Source organism: Cygnus atratus, chromosome 3 (assembly GCF_013377495.2).
Source record: "Cygnus atratus isolate AKBS03 ecotype Queensland, Australia chromosome 3, CAtr_DNAZoo_HiC_assembly, whole genome shotgun sequence".
NCBI lineage: Eukaryota > Metazoa > Chordata > Aves > Anseriformes > Anatidae > Cygnus > Cygnus atratus.
This window is the reverse complement of record NC_066364.1, coordinates 65,610,006-65,629,134: the sequence shown is the minus strand read 5'-3', so window position 1 is coordinate 65,629,134 and position 19,129 is coordinate 65,610,006. Positions and strand designations below refer to the sequence as shown.

The 19,129-nt window shown below is 39.2% G+C and overlaps 1 protein-coding gene across 4 annotated transcripts in view; it reads left to right on the top strand.

The window, feature by feature from the left end:
* ARID1B (AT-rich interaction domain 1B) overlaps positions 1–19,129 on the top strand; it is a 325,953-nt gene that overhangs the window by 72,190 nt on the left and 234,634 nt on the right. For all 4 annotated transcript variants that reach the window (XM_035538357.2, XM_050709609.1, XM_050709608.1 and 1 more), the window contains exon 3: positions 9,002–9,142. In XM_035538357.2, the coding sequence (XP_035394250.1) occupies positions 9,002–9,142 (141 nt within the window). The remainder of the gene's footprint in view (positions 1–9,001; positions 9,143–19,129) is intronic.

Below are 19,129 nucleotides of genomic sequence, written 5' to 3'. Positions count from 1 at the left end.
TCAAGATTGATATCTTCGGAAAAGCGTATGAATGAATTAGAAAGCATTCACCTTCCGTCTTGAAAGAGACTGGAAGAAAGAAAGAAAACTCAAGGATGTGCAAGATACTGGGTAAGCAATGGTAAACAGGGTGTGTGTGCATTTTTCCTTTTCCCGCTACTGCAATTAAATAATAATATTTGCATTTCTTCCAGCTACCAAGATCGTATGTCAGAAGAGATGTAGAGTGAAAGGGATTTTTGAGTCTCCAGTACTTAAGTGTTGCGAGTCTTTCTGTGTATAAATACATAAAAATGGAGCATTACTCATGCAGTTAGATTACCTGCTACTCAGACTCAACCCATACCTCTCATTTGTGTTCCTTGCTTTAGAAGGTTTGAATGGCTCTGCAAAGCTTGTCTGAAGAAAAATGTTAGCATGTGTATTTTTTTAACCAATTTCTTTAACCATCATATGAGAAATAGTGGTCAGAACTGTTGGCACTCTGTTCCCTGGAGAATAAATGGTAGATACAAGATTTGGGGACCTAAGATTGTTTCATAGTCTATTTGTAGATGCACAATAAATTCCCTTTAATAAATTATTTTTTTAATGATTACAAGTCAGGTTAAATACAAGCTTTTGCATTTTTCTTCAGTTGATGGCTGTCGTTTCATTGGTGGGTTTCATGCTATTAATGCTGTGAGGGATGAGACTTCTTGTATGCTTTTTAATGAAGCACCAACCATTGGCGACACCATAGGAATCAGGAAGAGCTGGCATTCTTTGTGGCAGTTGCGATGTGCTTTTTTTAAATTGGTTCGAAAAATGAAAATCAAGTACTTAAGCAGATAACATGATCCCTTTTAATTGTTTTGATTGTTTAAAAAAAAAAAAAGAAAAAGGAAGAAGAGGAAGGCAGAGGATAAGAATAGATATGTGACTCATTTAAGCGTGTGTGTATATATAGGCACTGTGATTTCTCTCTATTTTTAATACAATATATCAAAATAGCTCTTCTGAAAAAAAAAACCTGCAAAGTTTCAATATTCTCTATGGTATTGGTCTGAGGGGATGGGTATGACAGTATGGAATTCTGTTACTAGAAATTAGCTTATTTTCATCTCTTCCTTTACAAAAAGGACCAAATGTTGCATTAGTACAAACTGTAATGCAGTGTACAAATCAGCAATATCAGGCTCTTGTGTGGGAAAAATTTCTTCCTATTGTTTTAGACTCAGCTGTTTACCTCTCCCTTGAAACTAATTTTAGCTCATCTAAAACATGCAAATTTTTTTTTTATTTTTGTTTGTTTGCTGTTTTTAGGGGAAGGTGGGAGTAGGAGGTGGTTGTGATATTGGCATAGATTTAGCATTTACAGCAGAGGTAGTTTTCATCAATTTCTGACAGGGGAATCAAAGTGTTCTTTTTTGGAAGGAGAGATATTGCTTTTCCTTATAAATGATTGACTATTTTGTGGTGGTAGTCTTTATTTATTTGGCTCTTATCATGAAGAATAGCAAACTTATTCAAAATCTCAGTACATCAAAAATATGTCAATACATAAAACATAAGTACTATTCCATACTACAGTCTATGCAAAAAACTATGTTAATAAGATGTGAAGGCTGCATAGCTAAGAAGTCAGAAAACATAAATGATAAGATTCTAGCAGCCACATTAACTGAGCCACATTTCACATCCTCTATATTTTATGAAATGCCTTTGACAACATAAATCAGAAATAGAAGGTGCTATATATGTGCAACATGGCTCAGTTAATGTTACTTTTGGAACCTTAACATCTATATTTTCTGACTGGAGAGTTTTTTAATCATGTAATCTTAGTAGTTTTTTACATTCTATTTTTTTATAGTTTCTCTATTTTTTGAAAGAGAGGAAAATTGCCTGTACTAATAATGGGTTAGCTCGTGTTGCTTTGATTTAAGCTACAGTAAAAGGCAGTATATAGAGAGCACCTCGTGACAGGTACATATTTGATGCCGTATACATTGCTCTGACAGGTAGTGTAATCATGCTGCTGCGCACCCTTCGAGGAAAAGGGGTCTGTAGACGTGTTTGAAGTCCTGTCCTTTCTGTCCTGCACATTACAGTAGTACAGGCGATGACTGCATTGCAGACTGCAGCGTAGTGTGGAGATACTTGAGCTACCTTTTTAAATGAACTGGCTTGTGTACAAGAAGCATCCTGTCTACAAGAGCGTGGATCTATGCGTGACCTAGTTCACCCTTCGACAGAGCAAGGCAAATTAGCCTAGCATGGCTTTTGGTGTAGGCTTCTTCCAGTATCTGAGCTAGTTTGCAGATCGGTGTGCTGCACTGCAGTCTTCAACATAGACGTACATTTAATGACTCTGCAAAATCTGCTCCCTTGCACGTTCTGGAATGAGGATTGTTGTGCTGCGGCATAGAAACACGCCTCCTACCCCTTTCCTTTGTGGCCCTGGGTCAGGGTAGGCCAACATTGAGCCCAATGTTAATATTTTAAAGGCTCTTAATAAGATTTTGAAGTTCACACTTCACTGTAAAGGCAAGCAGTCTAGGAAAGACAGTAACATAAGTGAACGTTGTGACCAGTGTATTGTCAAAAGGTCAAAGATGTAAGCGATGAGTAGTAATAGAATTTATAGAATGTATGAATAAGATGCCTTAGCATCAGGATTTCTGATTTACTTCTGATTAATAGTCTTGGCGTTAACACAGAGCTTTTACTTGATTTCCTTTTAGATTTTTTTGCCATTGTGAGAAGGATTTGTAGCTTTCGTTAGGACTGTATGTGCACGAGCACACTGGGGTTTGACATAGTTATTATACCATGGTCCCCTTTCTCAAATCGCTATAACAGTCTCTATTGCCACTGAATGTATGCTGAAGGATTTTCCTGTGCTGCAAGCATGCTACGCTTTCCTCTTACTGTACTGCAGCTAAAGGTACTGCTGAAGACCTGTGCTTATGTGAACTTGAAAGTTCTAGATATGAGCTGAATTTTTATAAGTGAAAGAGAGTGATAACTTTCCCATAAAATTTTCTAATTAAATGTATGGAGAAATGAATGATTTGAATGTGTGGGGAAAATACTTTTGTTTTGGCGGAGTTATGGTTTTGGAAGTGTAAGATTGAAGGAGTAAATATTTCACATAAAACTGGTGATTTTCTGAGGGTTTGATGGGAACTGTGTGACAACTTTCTTTACAGCTAATACTGAAGTTACCCCTGTAAAATTAAAATAATTAGGATTAAATTTGGATATAGCATTTGCTGACTGCAAGAATGTACTGTTTTAACTCCTCGAGTGAATTACCAGGTGTTTTTTTCCCCGCGGGGAATTCCAATCACTATACATTTTGTATTTTAATTTCTATGTAATTACAGTGTTATAGTTGCTAGGAAAGTGGAATGTTACTGATGATTACTTTTCTGAAAACAGTACTTATTTCACAATGTTTGGATCTATTTCCCTGTTTCTCAGCAAAGTAGGTCATTGCATCAAGTAGTGTCACCCTTCCCTCTGACTGTCAGCCCTGCCATTGGAGTTATCTTTCTGGAAATGTGGCTTAATGCTAATCAGGCCAAACACACCGTTTTTGGGGATTTTTATATTATGACAGTATGGTTCAAACTTCTGAACTGTGCTGTTGCCTGCTAGTGAAGTTATGCAGGATCTGTCCACGTTTTTGGGCACCGAATAGACTGCATGCAGTCTAATAGAAGCAATGGCCAGTCAGTGTTGCCAGGACCCTTTCCTTGCTGTGAGCATCTCATGGTGACTGAGATGTTCAGGTAGGTCCCAAAGTGGCTTGGCAGAGCTTTTTGTGTTAGGGAACATGTAAAGTTTCTTCCATTATTGACTGGAACTACCCGTTAGGATGATTAAAGAGTGTAGTAGCTGCATATTGCTGTTATTATTAGTGTACCTGTGCTATCATGCTAATTCTGTTGCATTTTAATTTAAAAAAATTATTATAATGACTATAATGCTGTCTAATCATCCTTCTCCTTTGACATCAGTTATGGATTATGCATGCAAAAAATTGCTTAAAACTTCCATTACTATCAAGGTTTTACTTGGACAAAGAATGTCTGCCAGAAGACCCCTTGTTCGAGCAAGAATTAAAGATAATGGACTAAGTTATGGGTTTAATTGGATTTCTCCCACCTCTTCATTCTGGCTGCCAATTTTGTTCCTCTTTTATTCTCCTCCTTTCTTTCTTTGCAGTCAGAGTGGCTTAATCACTGATAGTCGGTCATACTTCTCCCCAAATAATGCTGTTGGTACTGTGCAAGTCAGATAGGAGGCGAAGCAATTATTACAGCTTCTGTGCTTGCCTAGAAATAGATTGAAACTGGGATCTGTTCTCGCCATACTGTCCCAAGAACGTATGTGCTGCCACAGGCATGCTGAAGTTTCCCAAACGCTGGTCACCTGTGTTGTGTAGGCCACAAAGAGTGTGGGTGGAAGGGAGAAAGGGAGGGAACAATTACCTTAAGAAGAAAGATGATGCTTGGGTCATTCACTCCAGGCATTGTAAGTAATTGGCTTCAGATTTGTTTTGTTCTGGGGAGATTTTAATTAAGCTTTTTTATATGCTGTTTAATAAACATTTGTCCATAAGCGGTATCTTGTGATCCACATCAGTAAAGCAGGAGGATTAATTTGCATGTTGTTGTTTATTTATTTAAATAGCCACAGAAATTATACTGAGCCTTCTACTAAGGCAGCTGTGATGGGTCGCTGCACTGTATGTATGCCATCTAAAAGTACATGTAATGTCAGGATTATTGGGGGGGATAGGTCTTGTTTGTGCTTTTTTCTTGTTTTCCTCTCTAAACAGCTTGGGTTGAGAGAACACGGAGGAAAATTCTGACGTAAATAACTGATACGTAAGGTCAGAAGAGCCCAGTACCCTCTTTCGCACCACTGTCTGGAAGCAGGGGTAGCGTTTAAGGACTTGGAGCAATCTCCCAGCTTCTGGCAATAAAGGTGTTATTGCCTCTTCAGGTTACTTAATTTGTTACCGAGGTGTCTTGCAGGCCAGAGCTCCCTTGCTTTCTCAAGGGAGACAAACACGTATTGCAAAGAGACAGTTAGAACACAGGGATGGCCGCACTGGGTCAGATGAAGGTTTCATGTAGCCCCGTATCCCATCTCCAGCAGAAGCTCTAATTGGATGCCTAGAGAAGAGTCAGAGCAAAGCAAGCATATGATACTTCCCCCAGTGCTCTTCAACCCTCCAGCTGTTTTCAGCTCAGAGACTTTCTGAGCCAGATGTGGCTCTGTATATTTGGTAACCCTCAGAGGATCTATCTTCTCTGAAATTGTCCAGTCTTTGCTTGAGCCCACGTGAACTTTCAGTTTTCAAAACACTGTTTGGCAAGGAGTTTCAAACGCCTGCTACTGGAGACCCTGCCTGTGTCTTGTTGTGAAGTTTACTTCTACCAGCTTCATTTAATGCCTTCTGGTTGTTGCGTTGGACATGATGATTGTTAGCTTTCTATCATATTCTCATTTCCCGGTGTCTTTTCCAGACTTGAAGGGTTCTAGCTTGCTATGCTCCTTGTGTGGACACTGTTCTACGCCTTTGATTCTTGTAGCATTTCTCAGAACCTTGTGTTTGACCCTTCCTAATAAATTGAAGAAGTCAAGAGGGATTTTTCCCTTGCAAAAGCTATGTTGATGTTTTGTAATTCTCATCTTCATTCTTGCTTGTACTCATTTATCCAGTACAGCCATCAATCCTTTACAGTCTTAAATTCCTCAAATCTCTCTTTAAAAAAAAAAACACAACCAAAAACGTATTTCAGTTCTCGCATACCAAGGCAGCTCTGAGTTAGAGGTTACATACCATCATTCATAATTCAGCTATTTCATTCTTGAATTCGTTTAGACCTCTGGGATGTATCGTCTTGAGCATTTCGTACTGTTCATTTGTCAGTTTGTTCCATGAATAGTTCCATCATATTCAGGCACATTCTTTGAGTCCTTCACAAAGAAGGACTCCAGCATGGGAACCTCCCAAGATTTTTCCACAGTGCACACTAGTGAAGAAAAAAAAATCATTAAGCTTCTCTGTGATGTCCTCATTTTCTCTGAATCTCCTCTTATACCTTGATCATCACTTGGCACTTCAGACTTTCTGGCAGACCTCCTGCTCCTGATGTGCTTGAAGAAATGATTCATTACTCATTTGATTTGCTTTCCTAGCTGTTTCTCCAATTCCTTCTGGCCTGCCTTATTACATGTGAAGTGCCAGAGTTTACATTCTTTTTTGTTTTCTACTTTTGGACTTGGTGTCCAAATGGCTTATTGAAGGATGCCTTTTTGCTTCTGGAAACCTGCTATGAGCCACGTTGATGTCCCTTTGCTCTTCTCAAGTCTTTCTTAATAGGTGGCGAATATCGGTTCTGTGCTTTCCATGTGGTGGTTGTTAACCAGCTTTGATGCTGCCACTCAGGTTTTATTTCTCCTAGCAGGCTGTTAGAGCTTCCTGTGTTGGGTTCCACTTGCTCAGTCTACGTGCAAGCAGTTGCAGTCTCCCAGTGCTCCTTTATGCCCTGCCTTTGCTGATCTCTCTCGGTGTGCTGCTGTCAGTGTCACCACAGTCCGGCAGTGCCTGGAGGCCCCAGCACTCGATCTTGGGTTTTGGAACAAAGTCCATGTTTTTGGAACTCTACTGCTTCGTGAGGGGGAGTTCTGTTGTAATTCATTTCTAAACTCTGTAGTATATGCTATTACTATGTCATCAGCTGTCTTCCCTATGTATTTGTATCCTGGCATGATGCAAAATAGCGTCCTGCTAGTTGCCTCCATTAACCAGATTTCTCATGGGACTACGGTTAGTGCTTCTGTTTGAGGCTTGATGCTCCAGTGATCCAGTTTCTCTTCTACTCTCACTCTTGGTGTAGAAGGCAATGTATTGTTGGGTTTACTACTTGTCACCCTGTTTAGTCTGCAATCTGTCTGTCTGTGTGCCTGTCTTCATTCTTTGATTCTTCTGACCAGCTTTTCTCGGTAACCCGGAATCTCCATGTCGTCGTTTGCAACAGCAGTGTCATGCTTTTGAACCATGTGTTCTTCTAAACCCCTCTCTTCAGTTTAAAAGTCCACTGTCTTGATTCTTAGGTACCAGCAGCCTGGATCCTATGTTGAGGTGAGCTCTGTTCTCCTGTACGAGTATCTTTATTCCAGAAGTGCTCCAGTTCCTTCTTGCTTTCTTGACTTCTTGCTTTGTCATCATCGTGTCAACCAAGCATTGAGATTCTCTCACCCTCTTCCCAGTAGCCCATACTTAGCTGCCAGCATCTCTTCCCTTCTCTTCCCAATGCTATTGGGACCCAGATGGACCGCAGCATAGGTTTCTCCTCAACATTTCCTCGGAACCAGTCCAGGCTTTGTGACCTTTGCAGCTGACAAGCAAATCACCTTATGGCCCTCTGTCAGGCCCCACACTCCAGCTGTTTGCCTGGTGAAACCCTTTTCAGTTTGCATTCTGACTGGCTCACTTATACATCAGCAGAGGAAGAGGGTATTTGTCAGAAAGAGTTAGTGTGGTCATACAAAAATGCCAGTGATGGAGGAAATTGAGAAATTGATGTGCAAGCAAGGAGAGCAAGTGCAAATGTGGGGCTGAAGTGTTGACATGAGGAGTTCACAAGAACTAGGACTACCAACTCCTGGCAGAAGTAGTAGTAACAAATCAAGGTGTGATGGTTAAAAACCAACCAAACAAAAAAAACACAAACAGAAAAACCCCAAACACCTAAACATATGTTAAAATTTGACTTTGTATTGTGATTATTGCCTAGTAAATATTACTGTATTGTTGAGTGAATATCATAAGCTAACTTTAGGTAAAACCAGGTATGTGTTTGTATGTTGAGTAAACAGATTTATCAGAGTATCAGAGTCTTGGTGGGAACAATTTCGGGATCAAAGCATTTCAGATGCACTCAGGTATCCAAAACGTTTGCTTAGGGCAGAGATGTGCAGGACCAGTGGGAGATCCATTCTCAATGGGGGGGGAAATCCTATATTGCATATTTCATTCACCTGAGATGCTATAAATGCCAGTGTCGGGGGGGGAGGAACGGGTATCTAAAATAGGGGCAATACAGATGCAATATCAGGAGATTACTTAAAGTCTGTTATTTTTTAAAATATCTCATGAAAATGTCAATGTCTATTGATACAAGGCTCAACGCCTAAACCGTAAAAGAAAAATTCATCTGATAAATTGTAATGGGCTTGATTGTGGTTATAACTTAAATTCTCAGTGTGCAGGGAAGATTTCTTAGTGTATGATGCATGTGCTGATTTGTCTGTTAATAGGACTTTTTAACAGTTTATGTTGTGCTCTTTTGTGTGCTTTTCGTTTTGCTTAAAAAGATTTATCTTAGTGGGGATAGGAGAAAGAGATTGATCTTGACAAATACAAAAGCCTGCCGAACCTTAATTTTTTTTGTCTAAATGTTAAACACACATGTATGCACAAAAGCTAAAAATCTGAGGGTTTTGTGCAAAAAAAAAAAATTTAAAAAATCACCAAAAGCTAGTATTTTATTGCTCTAGAAAAATGGCATTTCTCTTTCAATGTCTATTTTAGAGTTGTGCTATCCAGTTCTGCTTTTGGGTCAGTGTACCAAAATGATTCCTCTGTAGATTTGGCTCAGTGGTGTGCCTATGGAGTGCAAACTTTAAAATAACTGCCTCTGTATTTTAAGACTGGACGTTATGGGATCATGATGTTCAGAAGCATAGAGTTTTCCTTAGAAATCCTTCCTGAAAAGGGAAACTGTGCAGAGAGCACTCCGGCTTGCTCCTCTTGCTCAGGCGAGAGGATCTAAGGGCTTGCGTTAACTCTTGGGTACAAGAGTTGAACAGGTGGGTCAGGGCTGCAGCTGAGGATATCGCGCCTAGCCTGGTTAAAGTACAGGTGTAACTGAGCTCAGCTTCACGTCTCCTGTGACTCGACTCACATATTTGCTCTGCTTGTCTCTTCTAACAGATACCGCCTCAGTATGGTCAGCAAGGCGTGAGTGGCTACTGCCAGCAGGGCCAGCAACCGTATTACAACCAGCAGCCGCAGCACCTGCCGCCCCAGGCGCAGTATCTGTCGCAGGCCCAGCAGAGGTACCAGGCCCAGCAGGTAAGCGCCGTCCCGGAGTGCGAAATGTTTTCTGCAAGGCAAACAAAACCTGCCTGACCTCTTTTCGAGATAACACTGGTATAAACAAAATCAAACTCACGCGGAGTCAGACAACATCCTTCTGAGAAGTCTTTGGGCATATACATACAAATACATGCATGCACACTTTCAGGATTTATTCTATATCAGTTTTTTTTTGTTGTTGTTTTTTTAATAAGGCCAGTATTTGTACCCCAGCAACTATTCATTCTGCATTTAAAAACAACCAAGTTGCTTGATCAGATGTCAGTAGAAGCTGAAGATTTTCCTTGTTTTTCACATTTTCCCCTCACAAGGCAGATGCTGAGAGCTCTAATATGGTCACTGGTTTGTTCTTTGTGTTGTTTCATTTTTGAGGATAGATGAGTTGAACGCATTTTGCAGCTGCTTTGCCAAGGGAGCTTCTTAGGAGCTATTTTTATAATTGATATCACAGCTATTAATTTGAATGTTTTCAGTTTGCCCATCCAGGTAGTAAAACTTCATAATTCAGTATCCACTGCCATTCTTGAATTATGCTTTATGTGTTAGCTGTTAAAATTCATTTTAAATGATTCTATTTTTAACTAAGATCAGAACTGGTAGTATATGGGTCTGCTTCCTGGAGCTAGAGAAACACTCAGATTGTAGATACTGAACAAAATGGATGTCCATAGCTGATACAACTGCAATGTGTAGGCTAAGGTCCGTCTGCAGCCTCAGCTCTGTTAATCACGGAGAGCTGATCTGGAAATGGAAGGATGAAGCTAAAGCATGCTCACCATCCTGGGAAATCTAACAAAAGTAAGTTGCTCAAGACTGGGTATTAGTGAAAGCATCAGCATTTGCTGCGGATCACTGGGGAATTCTGTCAGGCATGGCTGATTAACATTTTGTGATAATGCTCGTGCAAAGAAGAAATCTCAGCTTGAAATAAAAATAGTGTACAAAATAAAGTTAACAAAAGATGCCATGAGGTAGGAATGATACAGGAAGTTCCTCTCCTTTGATTTTAAAATAAAGCTATGATAATTTCACTGTGTAATTACATGTTAATTTTTCTTCATCTACATTTTAAAATTCGATTGAGAATTAACTTTTTTTCATTAAAATGCTGGATCGTTTATGAAATAGAATTCTTAATTGTGTCTGTGATATCCTTTAAATGTCATACCTTTCCATCTTTTGGATTATACGTAACTCACTTTAAATATTGCAGTTGTCTTAATTTTATTCCTTTTTACTTTGGCATTGAATACTTAAATTCTTTATGACTTGAAAATACTGTTCATGAGCATCTTGGTAAAGTCTTAGCTGATAAAGTCCTAGTAATACATCCTGTGAGTGAGAAGAAACACAGTGTTTACACATCACAGTTTGTGAAACTGAAATGTATTTTCCTGCCTTGGACAGCTCATCATATTTTAAATATTGTCAGTTGAATGGATAGAGTATTTTAATTTAAAAGTATACAAAATTTGCTGACTATACAGAACTTATAAAATAGCAAGATACTGATTTATCTGTTGATATGCATTCCAATTACATAATTTTTTGCTATTATAGCCAGTAAAATGAAGGCTTGTGCAGTGAAGTGAAGGGTATCATAGAAGGAGGGTAAAGGCAAAATGGGAGTAAAGCCTCCCATATATTATGGCCTTCAGAGAACTGAGATAGAGGAAGAAAGGGAGATTCACAGGTAGAAGATATCAGCCTTGCTGTAGACAAACTACTCCTTTGAAGATCCTGAGAAAGCTCAGGGAAGATCTTACTGCTGTTTACAACTTCCTAATGGGAGGATGTAGGAGAGAGCACAGCCAAACTCATCTCAGAGGTGCACAGTGGAAGGACAAGAGGCAATGGACACAGGCTGAGGCAAGGGAGATTTTAACTCTGTAAAAGAAAAAACAATACTGTTAAAATATTGAGCCACAGAGACAGGAATCTCCATCCTTGGAGATGCTCAAAATTTGGCTGGACAAGATCCCCATGCACCTTGTTCTTGCTAGACTAGCTTGGAACCAGAGGCTTGACTACCTGACCTCTCTCTGAAGGTCTCTCCAAAACCTAAGTGACTCTGATTTAATATTGGCTTTACATATTTTAAATATAACTTAAAAATAAGCTATGAAGTCATATAATACCTGTTTAACCAGTTAGAGTATTTTTTCTCCCCCACTCTGTTAAAATACTATTTCCTGTTTATCTGATTCTGGCAATTAGAAAATGTGGGACAATCTCGATTATACAGAGACTGGTTCTGCCATCCTTAGTTTTGCTCTTCTTTTCATCCTGAAAATGAACTTCATCCATGTCTTCTGTATTCCATTAACCATTTTCTTGTCTTTTTTATATTGATTTTGTTGGGTTTTGCACTCAGAATTGGTATTAGCATGTCCTACTATTGAATTGTCACAACTTTGAGGAATGTGAAAGTCAATAGTTTCAGCATATTAGCCTCAAGAAGAGACACTGGCCTCTGAAGATGTTTTTGCTGCATGCTGGCTAGCCAGAGTCATGTGAAAGCTGTAGACTTACAAAATGTGGCAAACAAAATGTGGCAACAGGTGAAGTCAGATTAGTAAGGGAGGTATAAATAAGAAAGACAGTAATGCTCAGAGTAGCAAACAGTGGTCTGAGACTTCAGAGATGGGAACTACCTGTCATTGGTGTGTAGGCTAGTAACGTGGAAGGCATTCATTTGGTTCATTCTTGTATTAGGATATTCCTTTTATTCTACTGCTGCAGCAGAAAACTGCATTTCAAGAATATGAATGTTTGCTTGGTTCATGATCCGATACCTTGAATAATGGCCAAATGCTCATTAGTTTTAACAAGAGATGTTCTTTTCTTTCCCAGTGTTGGAAAATGCTGACTACAGTTGCCTGCCCTCTGGACAAGGGAAATCAGTTTGAATTAAAAAAAGAAAAAAGTATTAATTTTGAATAGAAAATGCAATTACTGTGAATGATTATTGAGGTTTGGGTGGCACAAACTCTCCCAATTAGTAATAGGTAAACAATAATTGTTTTCAGTCCACGTTGTAGTCAGGGAGAAACAAAAGATTAATCTGCTGCGGAAGGTACTGAGGGAGGAGTAAAAAATAAGGAAGAGAAAATCTTTCTCATTGTCTTTTGCTGTCAAAAAAAAAATTAAATGTTGGACAAAGCTTCTTATATACATTGACATAGATTGACTGAGCTGATTTTAAAAGTCTCAGAATTGTATTTTCTTAAGTCTTAGCTGATATTAAAGGATTCCCAAATATAAATAAGTTTGTCCTATGCAATTTGATCAGTTTTTCTACTGAAAATCTACGGGCATCCATGGATCCTATTCTGTGCCCGATGGACTGGAAGCTGAACTTGCTTGTAACAGGGGAGCAGCTGTGAGGTGAAGTTCCATGTTGTGTTTAGGGTAAATAATCCATCTACATGATTGCATTGTTTGTGATGTGAGTGTAATTGAATGGGTTTTACTTCCAGATAAAAGAGAGATGCCAGATTGGAGAAAGGGGTCTGCTCAGTAAATACCTTATTTTCCCTACTTTTTCCAGTGTATTTGTTTTGGAGTTTATCAAACTGAAAGTAGGGTTTATTTTGGATAGGTGATGGGCTTTTTTGTGCCATCAGTTTCCTTTTATATAAAATCCTGTAGTGTGATTTACGGAGTATTTTATTATGTGAACAAAAATTAATAGGAAATTTCATACAGATGATGTTTTATTTTTGCTCTGTTAGAATGCGAGTGAGTTTCTGCAGTCAGGTGTAACTCCTAGTGTTGTGCCTTGGAATTGGTGCTCATCTTCATTTCTCACGTATCATGGATGTGTGAAACTGTTGCTCCTTTTCCTTGACTCACTTGAATTCAATATGCAATCTTGTCAATAAAAGTAAATGGATAAAATAATTTCTGGGTCTGTTCCAGTGACTTGTGATTTCCCGTTCTTCAAATAAGCATAGAGGAGAAGAAGGAAAGCGGAATTTATTTGAATGTTTAAACCGTAAGCTGTTTAGATCTTTGTTAAATTGATTGCTTGGTGGGTAGGAAGGGAGTTTCATAAGGGGTGATTTGATAGTAATACTGGCATAGTTTACTACAGAGCCATATTGTAAGCCAGCATCAGTCATCCCCTCTTTGAATCAGGAGCCTGCTGTGTTAAAAAAAATAAAAATAAAAATGAAAACCATTAAAGGAAGAGCTTTGTTTTAAGCAAATTTATTGCATTAGCAGCAGATTCATTGTTCATTAGATATTGCCAGTAGATGTAGGTATCTCCTTGTTTTAATTTTTTTTTCTTTTACCTTTACTGCTCCTTAAAAGAAAAAAAGACAAAGATGTGTGTTATACTACTAGAGTGTTGCCCTTGGCAGGGTTTTTCATCTTGAAATGGCATATAAATGAATAAATGCTTCAGTTGTTTTTGCAGTTTTAAATCTTTTGCCATAACTAGAAGTGATATTTTGCTCAAGAATGTCATGTAATTGCAAACTTAAACTGTCATCATTAAACATTATTTTGTTAAGATAGTGTGATGTATATTTTGGGTTATTATGCTTTCCAAATGGCTTTTAAACAGCCATGTTTATATATTTTCTTGTTTTATGTAGCATGTGTTCGTACATATCGAGAGAGGATCGTGCCTTTGAGATTTAATGTGTAATTTTACGAGTTGGGACCGTATCACTCTTTTGACAGATAAAGTAGATCTGAAAAATAATTATGGTCTCACTCTTGTTTAAACAAAAATGGTGATTTTATTCTACACCTGTTCCTGTTATCCTGAAGTCATCTTTAGCTTGAAGTATTCCTGGAAGCTTTCTGCTTGCAAACTTGCAGGATAGAGTGGGATTATGCTGATCCCTGCTCTCTCAGGCAGGCATGAGATTAAAAGCAGAGGAGAGCGTGGTGGATCCTTGAGGTGCAGCAGGTGTGCGCGCTTTTCTGGGGCATTGGTCTTCCTGGTTAAGTGTGCACGAAGAGGCTGTGTGCATGTATTTTTAAACCATTCCTTTGTGGTTACCATTATTTAAAATGTGGTTACCATTATTTAAAAAAAAAAAAAAAAAAAAAAAAAAAAAAAAGCTTAAAGAAACAGGTCACTCAGGCTCAGTCCTTAGTTTGATTTTATTTTAAAGGATAAGATGTTTTGTAAACAAGCAAACAGACAAGGTGCCCTCACTATCGGGTTTTATTAAAATGATTTAAAAGCTGGCCAAAGCCCTGGGGCTGGGTAATGGTGTTGGGGAGCACCATCTTCCCCATCTGCAGTCAGTTGGTGCCTGCCGAGCTGGGGCTGGGGAATGCATCGTGTGCTGTACCTGGAAGGTGCTGCAGTGGCTTTCCAGAAGAAAGCTCAACATACTGGTGGGGTCAGCAGGCATTTCCAGTGCTCTGTGGGCCATCAGCAGCATGGGACAATGGGGCAGGGGCCGCCTTCTCCTGCTGAGGACTGCAGGGCACCACATCCCTGTGCCCCGGCGACCCGGCCGCAGGGGAGGAGGATCAGCAATGGGATGCTGCCCCCAAGGTCATAGCGGGCAAAGAGGGTCCATGCATCGCTCAGGTCTCCCGTTATTTTTAACAAGGTGCTTGTTACGCAGCAATAGCTGGAAGGAATTGATTTGGTTCTGTGCAGGGGGTCACTGAAAGCCAGAAATCTCAGGTTTGTTTCTGAAGTGGCGGCGATGGATTGAGCCAGTCTCAGTCGGCAGCCTGAGTGTTGTGGGCTTGTTCCCATGTGGACATCTGTTTCTAGCACTGAGTCAGTGCAAGGTAGGACAGATACAACATTACCCCACTTGAAACAGTCTTTGAAAATGTGAACAAAATGTGAAACTAATTAATTGCTTTTCATGTCCAAGCTGTATGGCTGTCATGAAAACAGAACAAACTGTATTGTGGCAAAATGCATCAAATTGCTGAAGTGATTTTGGTACCAGGAGGATGAAGTTTTGTTTTGCGATTTCATGTGAGCTGCTAAAGTTCCTTTAACAGTGTAATAAGCAGCATGTTAATTAACATTGTCAAGCTGTTTTGGGGTGTAACACAGTATAAAAATGCTGTTGTTGTAAGTTAGGAATAGTTGTGTTGCATGCAAATATCACATTCATTAGTAAGTAACAGATAATCCTCAGTGAGTCCAAATTAAAGCTTTATACCTCAACTCAATTATTCTTTTTAATAAAATCCCCACTCTCTTATTAGAAACTGGCACAGAATTAGCCGTCGACAGTACTGTAGTTCAGTCTTAACTCCCGCAGAATTTAATTTAAACTTCTTTCAGAATATATGGGGCCTTGCAAGTAACATGTAGCTGCCCGAGGCTTAAAGTTATAATAAGGATTGTTTGTCCTTCTCTCCTTTTAACTCTTGTGTTTGCAGTCATCCACCACTGACGAGTGGTTGCGCTTAATGTTTGTTGTGTTATGAACCACAGGAAATCTGGGAAGGAACACGCCTGCATGTTAATCTGACATTTGCTGCCAGCCATATAGGAAAGCATTCTTTGTGAAAGTTGGCTATTACAGTTATATGAGAACTCATAAGCAAGTTTAATGTTCAGAAGAGATTGGTGCTTGTCGCCATCAACAGTGACTGACACCACTGCTTGTGCACCGTAAATCCTTCATGGCTTCCATTGTCTCCACAACAGAGATGGTGTTTTGAAATGCTGGGCTTATTTTCATTTCAGAGGTAATTATTTTCTTTCCAAGGTAAAGAGGAATAAGGAAGAAGCGATTCCTTTGAGCCATTCAACCCCAAATCCATAGCATTAAGAACTCGTGCTTCTGATGCGTACCTGTTGGTTGGCTTTTACAAATCAGAGCTGCCTGTATGTAGTGAGCAGGGAAATCCCTGAGAAGAAAGTGGCGGGGTGAAAACTCTCACACAGCTGGGTTCTTCTGCCAGCTTTTCCAGCCTCCTTTCTGTGGGACCTGAATTAAGAGTCAAGGAAAAACAACAGTATAACCTCTTTTTATAAAGGCATCCGTTTTGGTACACTGAGCACTTTGTTGTCAGCGTACTTCAGAGATATCGGATATCAAAAGCCAGGGTGCAGTCTTGACTTTTTGCATCTGTAATAAAGCTTGGAGAGATTTGTGGGGACGAAGGAGTGGGAGAGCAGTCTTTCAGCAACTGGCTCTCAAACTCTCACACCATGACTTAAATCTTGGCTTCTAGACATGTCACCAATGGCCAGCACCTCTGAAAGAAAGTTGTCTCCTTACCATGGTAAACACTGCAGTGATTTAAAAAACAAAACAAACAAACAAAACCACAAAACGACTGGGGAAATATTTAGGAACCATACTTGTGCATAAAATTAACTTTTATATTTTTTTTAACCTTTAAGTGTGTAACATTTTCAGGAGGGGCAAATGAGGTTTGAACCTCTGTAGGTTCAATGAATGCTTAACTGATTGAACTCTTTGCCAGTTCGTCAGGTTTCAGCTTTTAGAAAGTCTTATTTCATAAGCACGATACTGCCATAATACCGAAAAAGTGCTAAGCATATGACTGTTTATCTCTGTGGCTGAGGTTTCTTGATCAGCTCAGGAGTTCAGTGAAACCACGACTCCTGTTGTGCTGCATCTTCTCCCAGTAATGGGAATAGCTGCTTATGGTCCATTTGGGGAATGCTCTGTTTGTTCAGTGTTGTTTGTATCATTCCAGGAAATGTCAAGCTCTTCTCTTTTATCCTCAGAGGTTTATTTATAATCGATGCTAGCTCGTCAGGCTTGGAGAGCCATCTTCCAAAGTCAAGGGACTGGAAGGATTAGGTGCAGGCGGAAGAAGCAAGGACCGTTTCCTGTGAACTCACACCCGAGCATGAACACAAAATGGGGGCGTACCGTGAAGCAGCACTAGCACCAGTGTGGGCTTATTTTTGCTGAAGGCACATTGACCGAACCCAAAAACATGCATTCAGATTTTGGGAAGACTTTCTTGGCCCTGTTGTTTTAAAGTGATTGTTCGCAGACATGGTGATAGGTAAAGCAAGATAAAAAAAATAACTCTAGTCTATTGGGTTTGAAACCTTTAATGTTAGCATGTGTAATAGCCCTTTGTATGCATCTAACTCTGTAGTAAACCTGGATTTGTTAAATGGTATTCCTGGGAAATGAGAAATATTTTGTCTTGTTGAGTGGTGCTACTGCTTATGTATAAAGTGTACCGAAGTTGTTTATACCTCTGTTTGATAATCTTCCAAAAGCACAGCCAGTGTATCATACGTGATGAAAGTATGTGTTTGTTCGCTTCTATGTTGTCTAACGATTCTGTCACCGCAGTTTAAAGATCCCCAGCTGTAGTTAGGAGACATTTTTTCATTCACTTAATTCTTTTACCGTGTTCACCTACTAGTGATTTTCTGCTGAAAGCGGGCTTTTCCACCTGCAGTTTGAGGAAGGGATGTAAAGGTCTGCTTTCTTCTCCCACAAAAGCAGTTAGTCTACCTCCCCAAGCATCTGCTGCCAGTGGGGCTTGGTGAGGGTGAGCGGGCTGCTCGGAGGAGCTCGGCCAGAGCACACTGCACACCTGCTTGGCAGTGGAGTTAATGGCAGCCTGGACCCTGCTGGCTTTTAATTTTAATTCCCTATTTTGTATCATTCTGAACCTGGTAAGCACATATCACAGCTCTTGGGATTGTAAGATGAGCATGGAAGAAAGGCCCTAGTCCTTATGAGCTTTTTTTTTTTTTTTCCATGTACGAAACAAAGTTAGCCCTCAGTATTATAAAGAAAGACTGGCAATATGAGCCTCCTCTTTGCTAAATGGGAAGAGAGAAAATCTAGTCTGGGGGAAAAGGGGAAGTCTTAACTCCTGTTTGCTCCTTTTTGGTAAGCAGCCAGTTGTTTACACGCAACCAGTTTGCAGGCATAGTGGACAGTAGGAAAAATCTCTGCAAAGCACTGAAACACAAAAGATGGGGATGCTGTACTTAAATATTTTTTTATAAACCAAAAAATTTGGTATTTATAAGTAAATAATCCTGAAAGGAAACATTTTTAACCTTAACTACAAAAAAAAACCATGAAAATCTATCATGGATGTAGAGTGTTATGTCTAGAGAAAAGTCTTTTTCAAGGTTACAAATACAGTAAAATGCACATGTTTCAATGTGTTTTTCGGAGTTCTCAAGTCAGTTAGCGGTTTGGCTTTGATCCACAGAATAGTAGTATTGTTGTTACAGTGGCATTATTATTTAAAGTTTCTAAATTCTGATTTCTTTCAGTATTTAAATCACAGAAGGTTAATTAAAGCAGTTCTTTATTCTGCAACTGCTTGGGAATATTAACCTCACAAAGCCTGCATTAAATCACTGAAGTGATAGAATTGCATTTGCTTTATAAAATAACCCTACAAGAGCAAAGACAAAGCCATTTATAGTTCAGTGCCATTAATTGCTTGGCATTTAGATATTAGTGTAGGAGTCTATTAATTAACTTGATAGTAAAACTCTTGGAATGCAGGCTGATAAAAACTATTTTGTTTTAGGAGATTAGTAATCATAACTAGTGTTGTTCCCCTTACCACTCTCCTTATTACCCAATGATGATTTTATTTTACTGTTATGGAGACCAAAATTAATATCCCAGAAATAATTTTATCTATACCTTTGAAATGTAGCGGTAAGTTAAACAGAATAGTAAGCAGAATAGTAAGTTTTTCAAAAGATACCTGATCACATAATAGTCATTTACTTTATGATCCATTAATCTGGTGGCTCTTTTTAGACAAATGTGTCCACACAAATGTTCTAGAATATAAATGCACAAATCCCGGTCTAAGAAAAATTTTGAAATGTGAATGGTGTGTACAGTGTGTACAGTGAATTAAGTGATAACGTTGTGAATTCTGAAAAATGTTAATAGATCTGGATGTGTTTTTTTTGTATGTGAGCGGTATATATTCCAGATTTTAGTGGTCTTGTAAATTACACCTTATGGCCAGTTGCAATGCAGC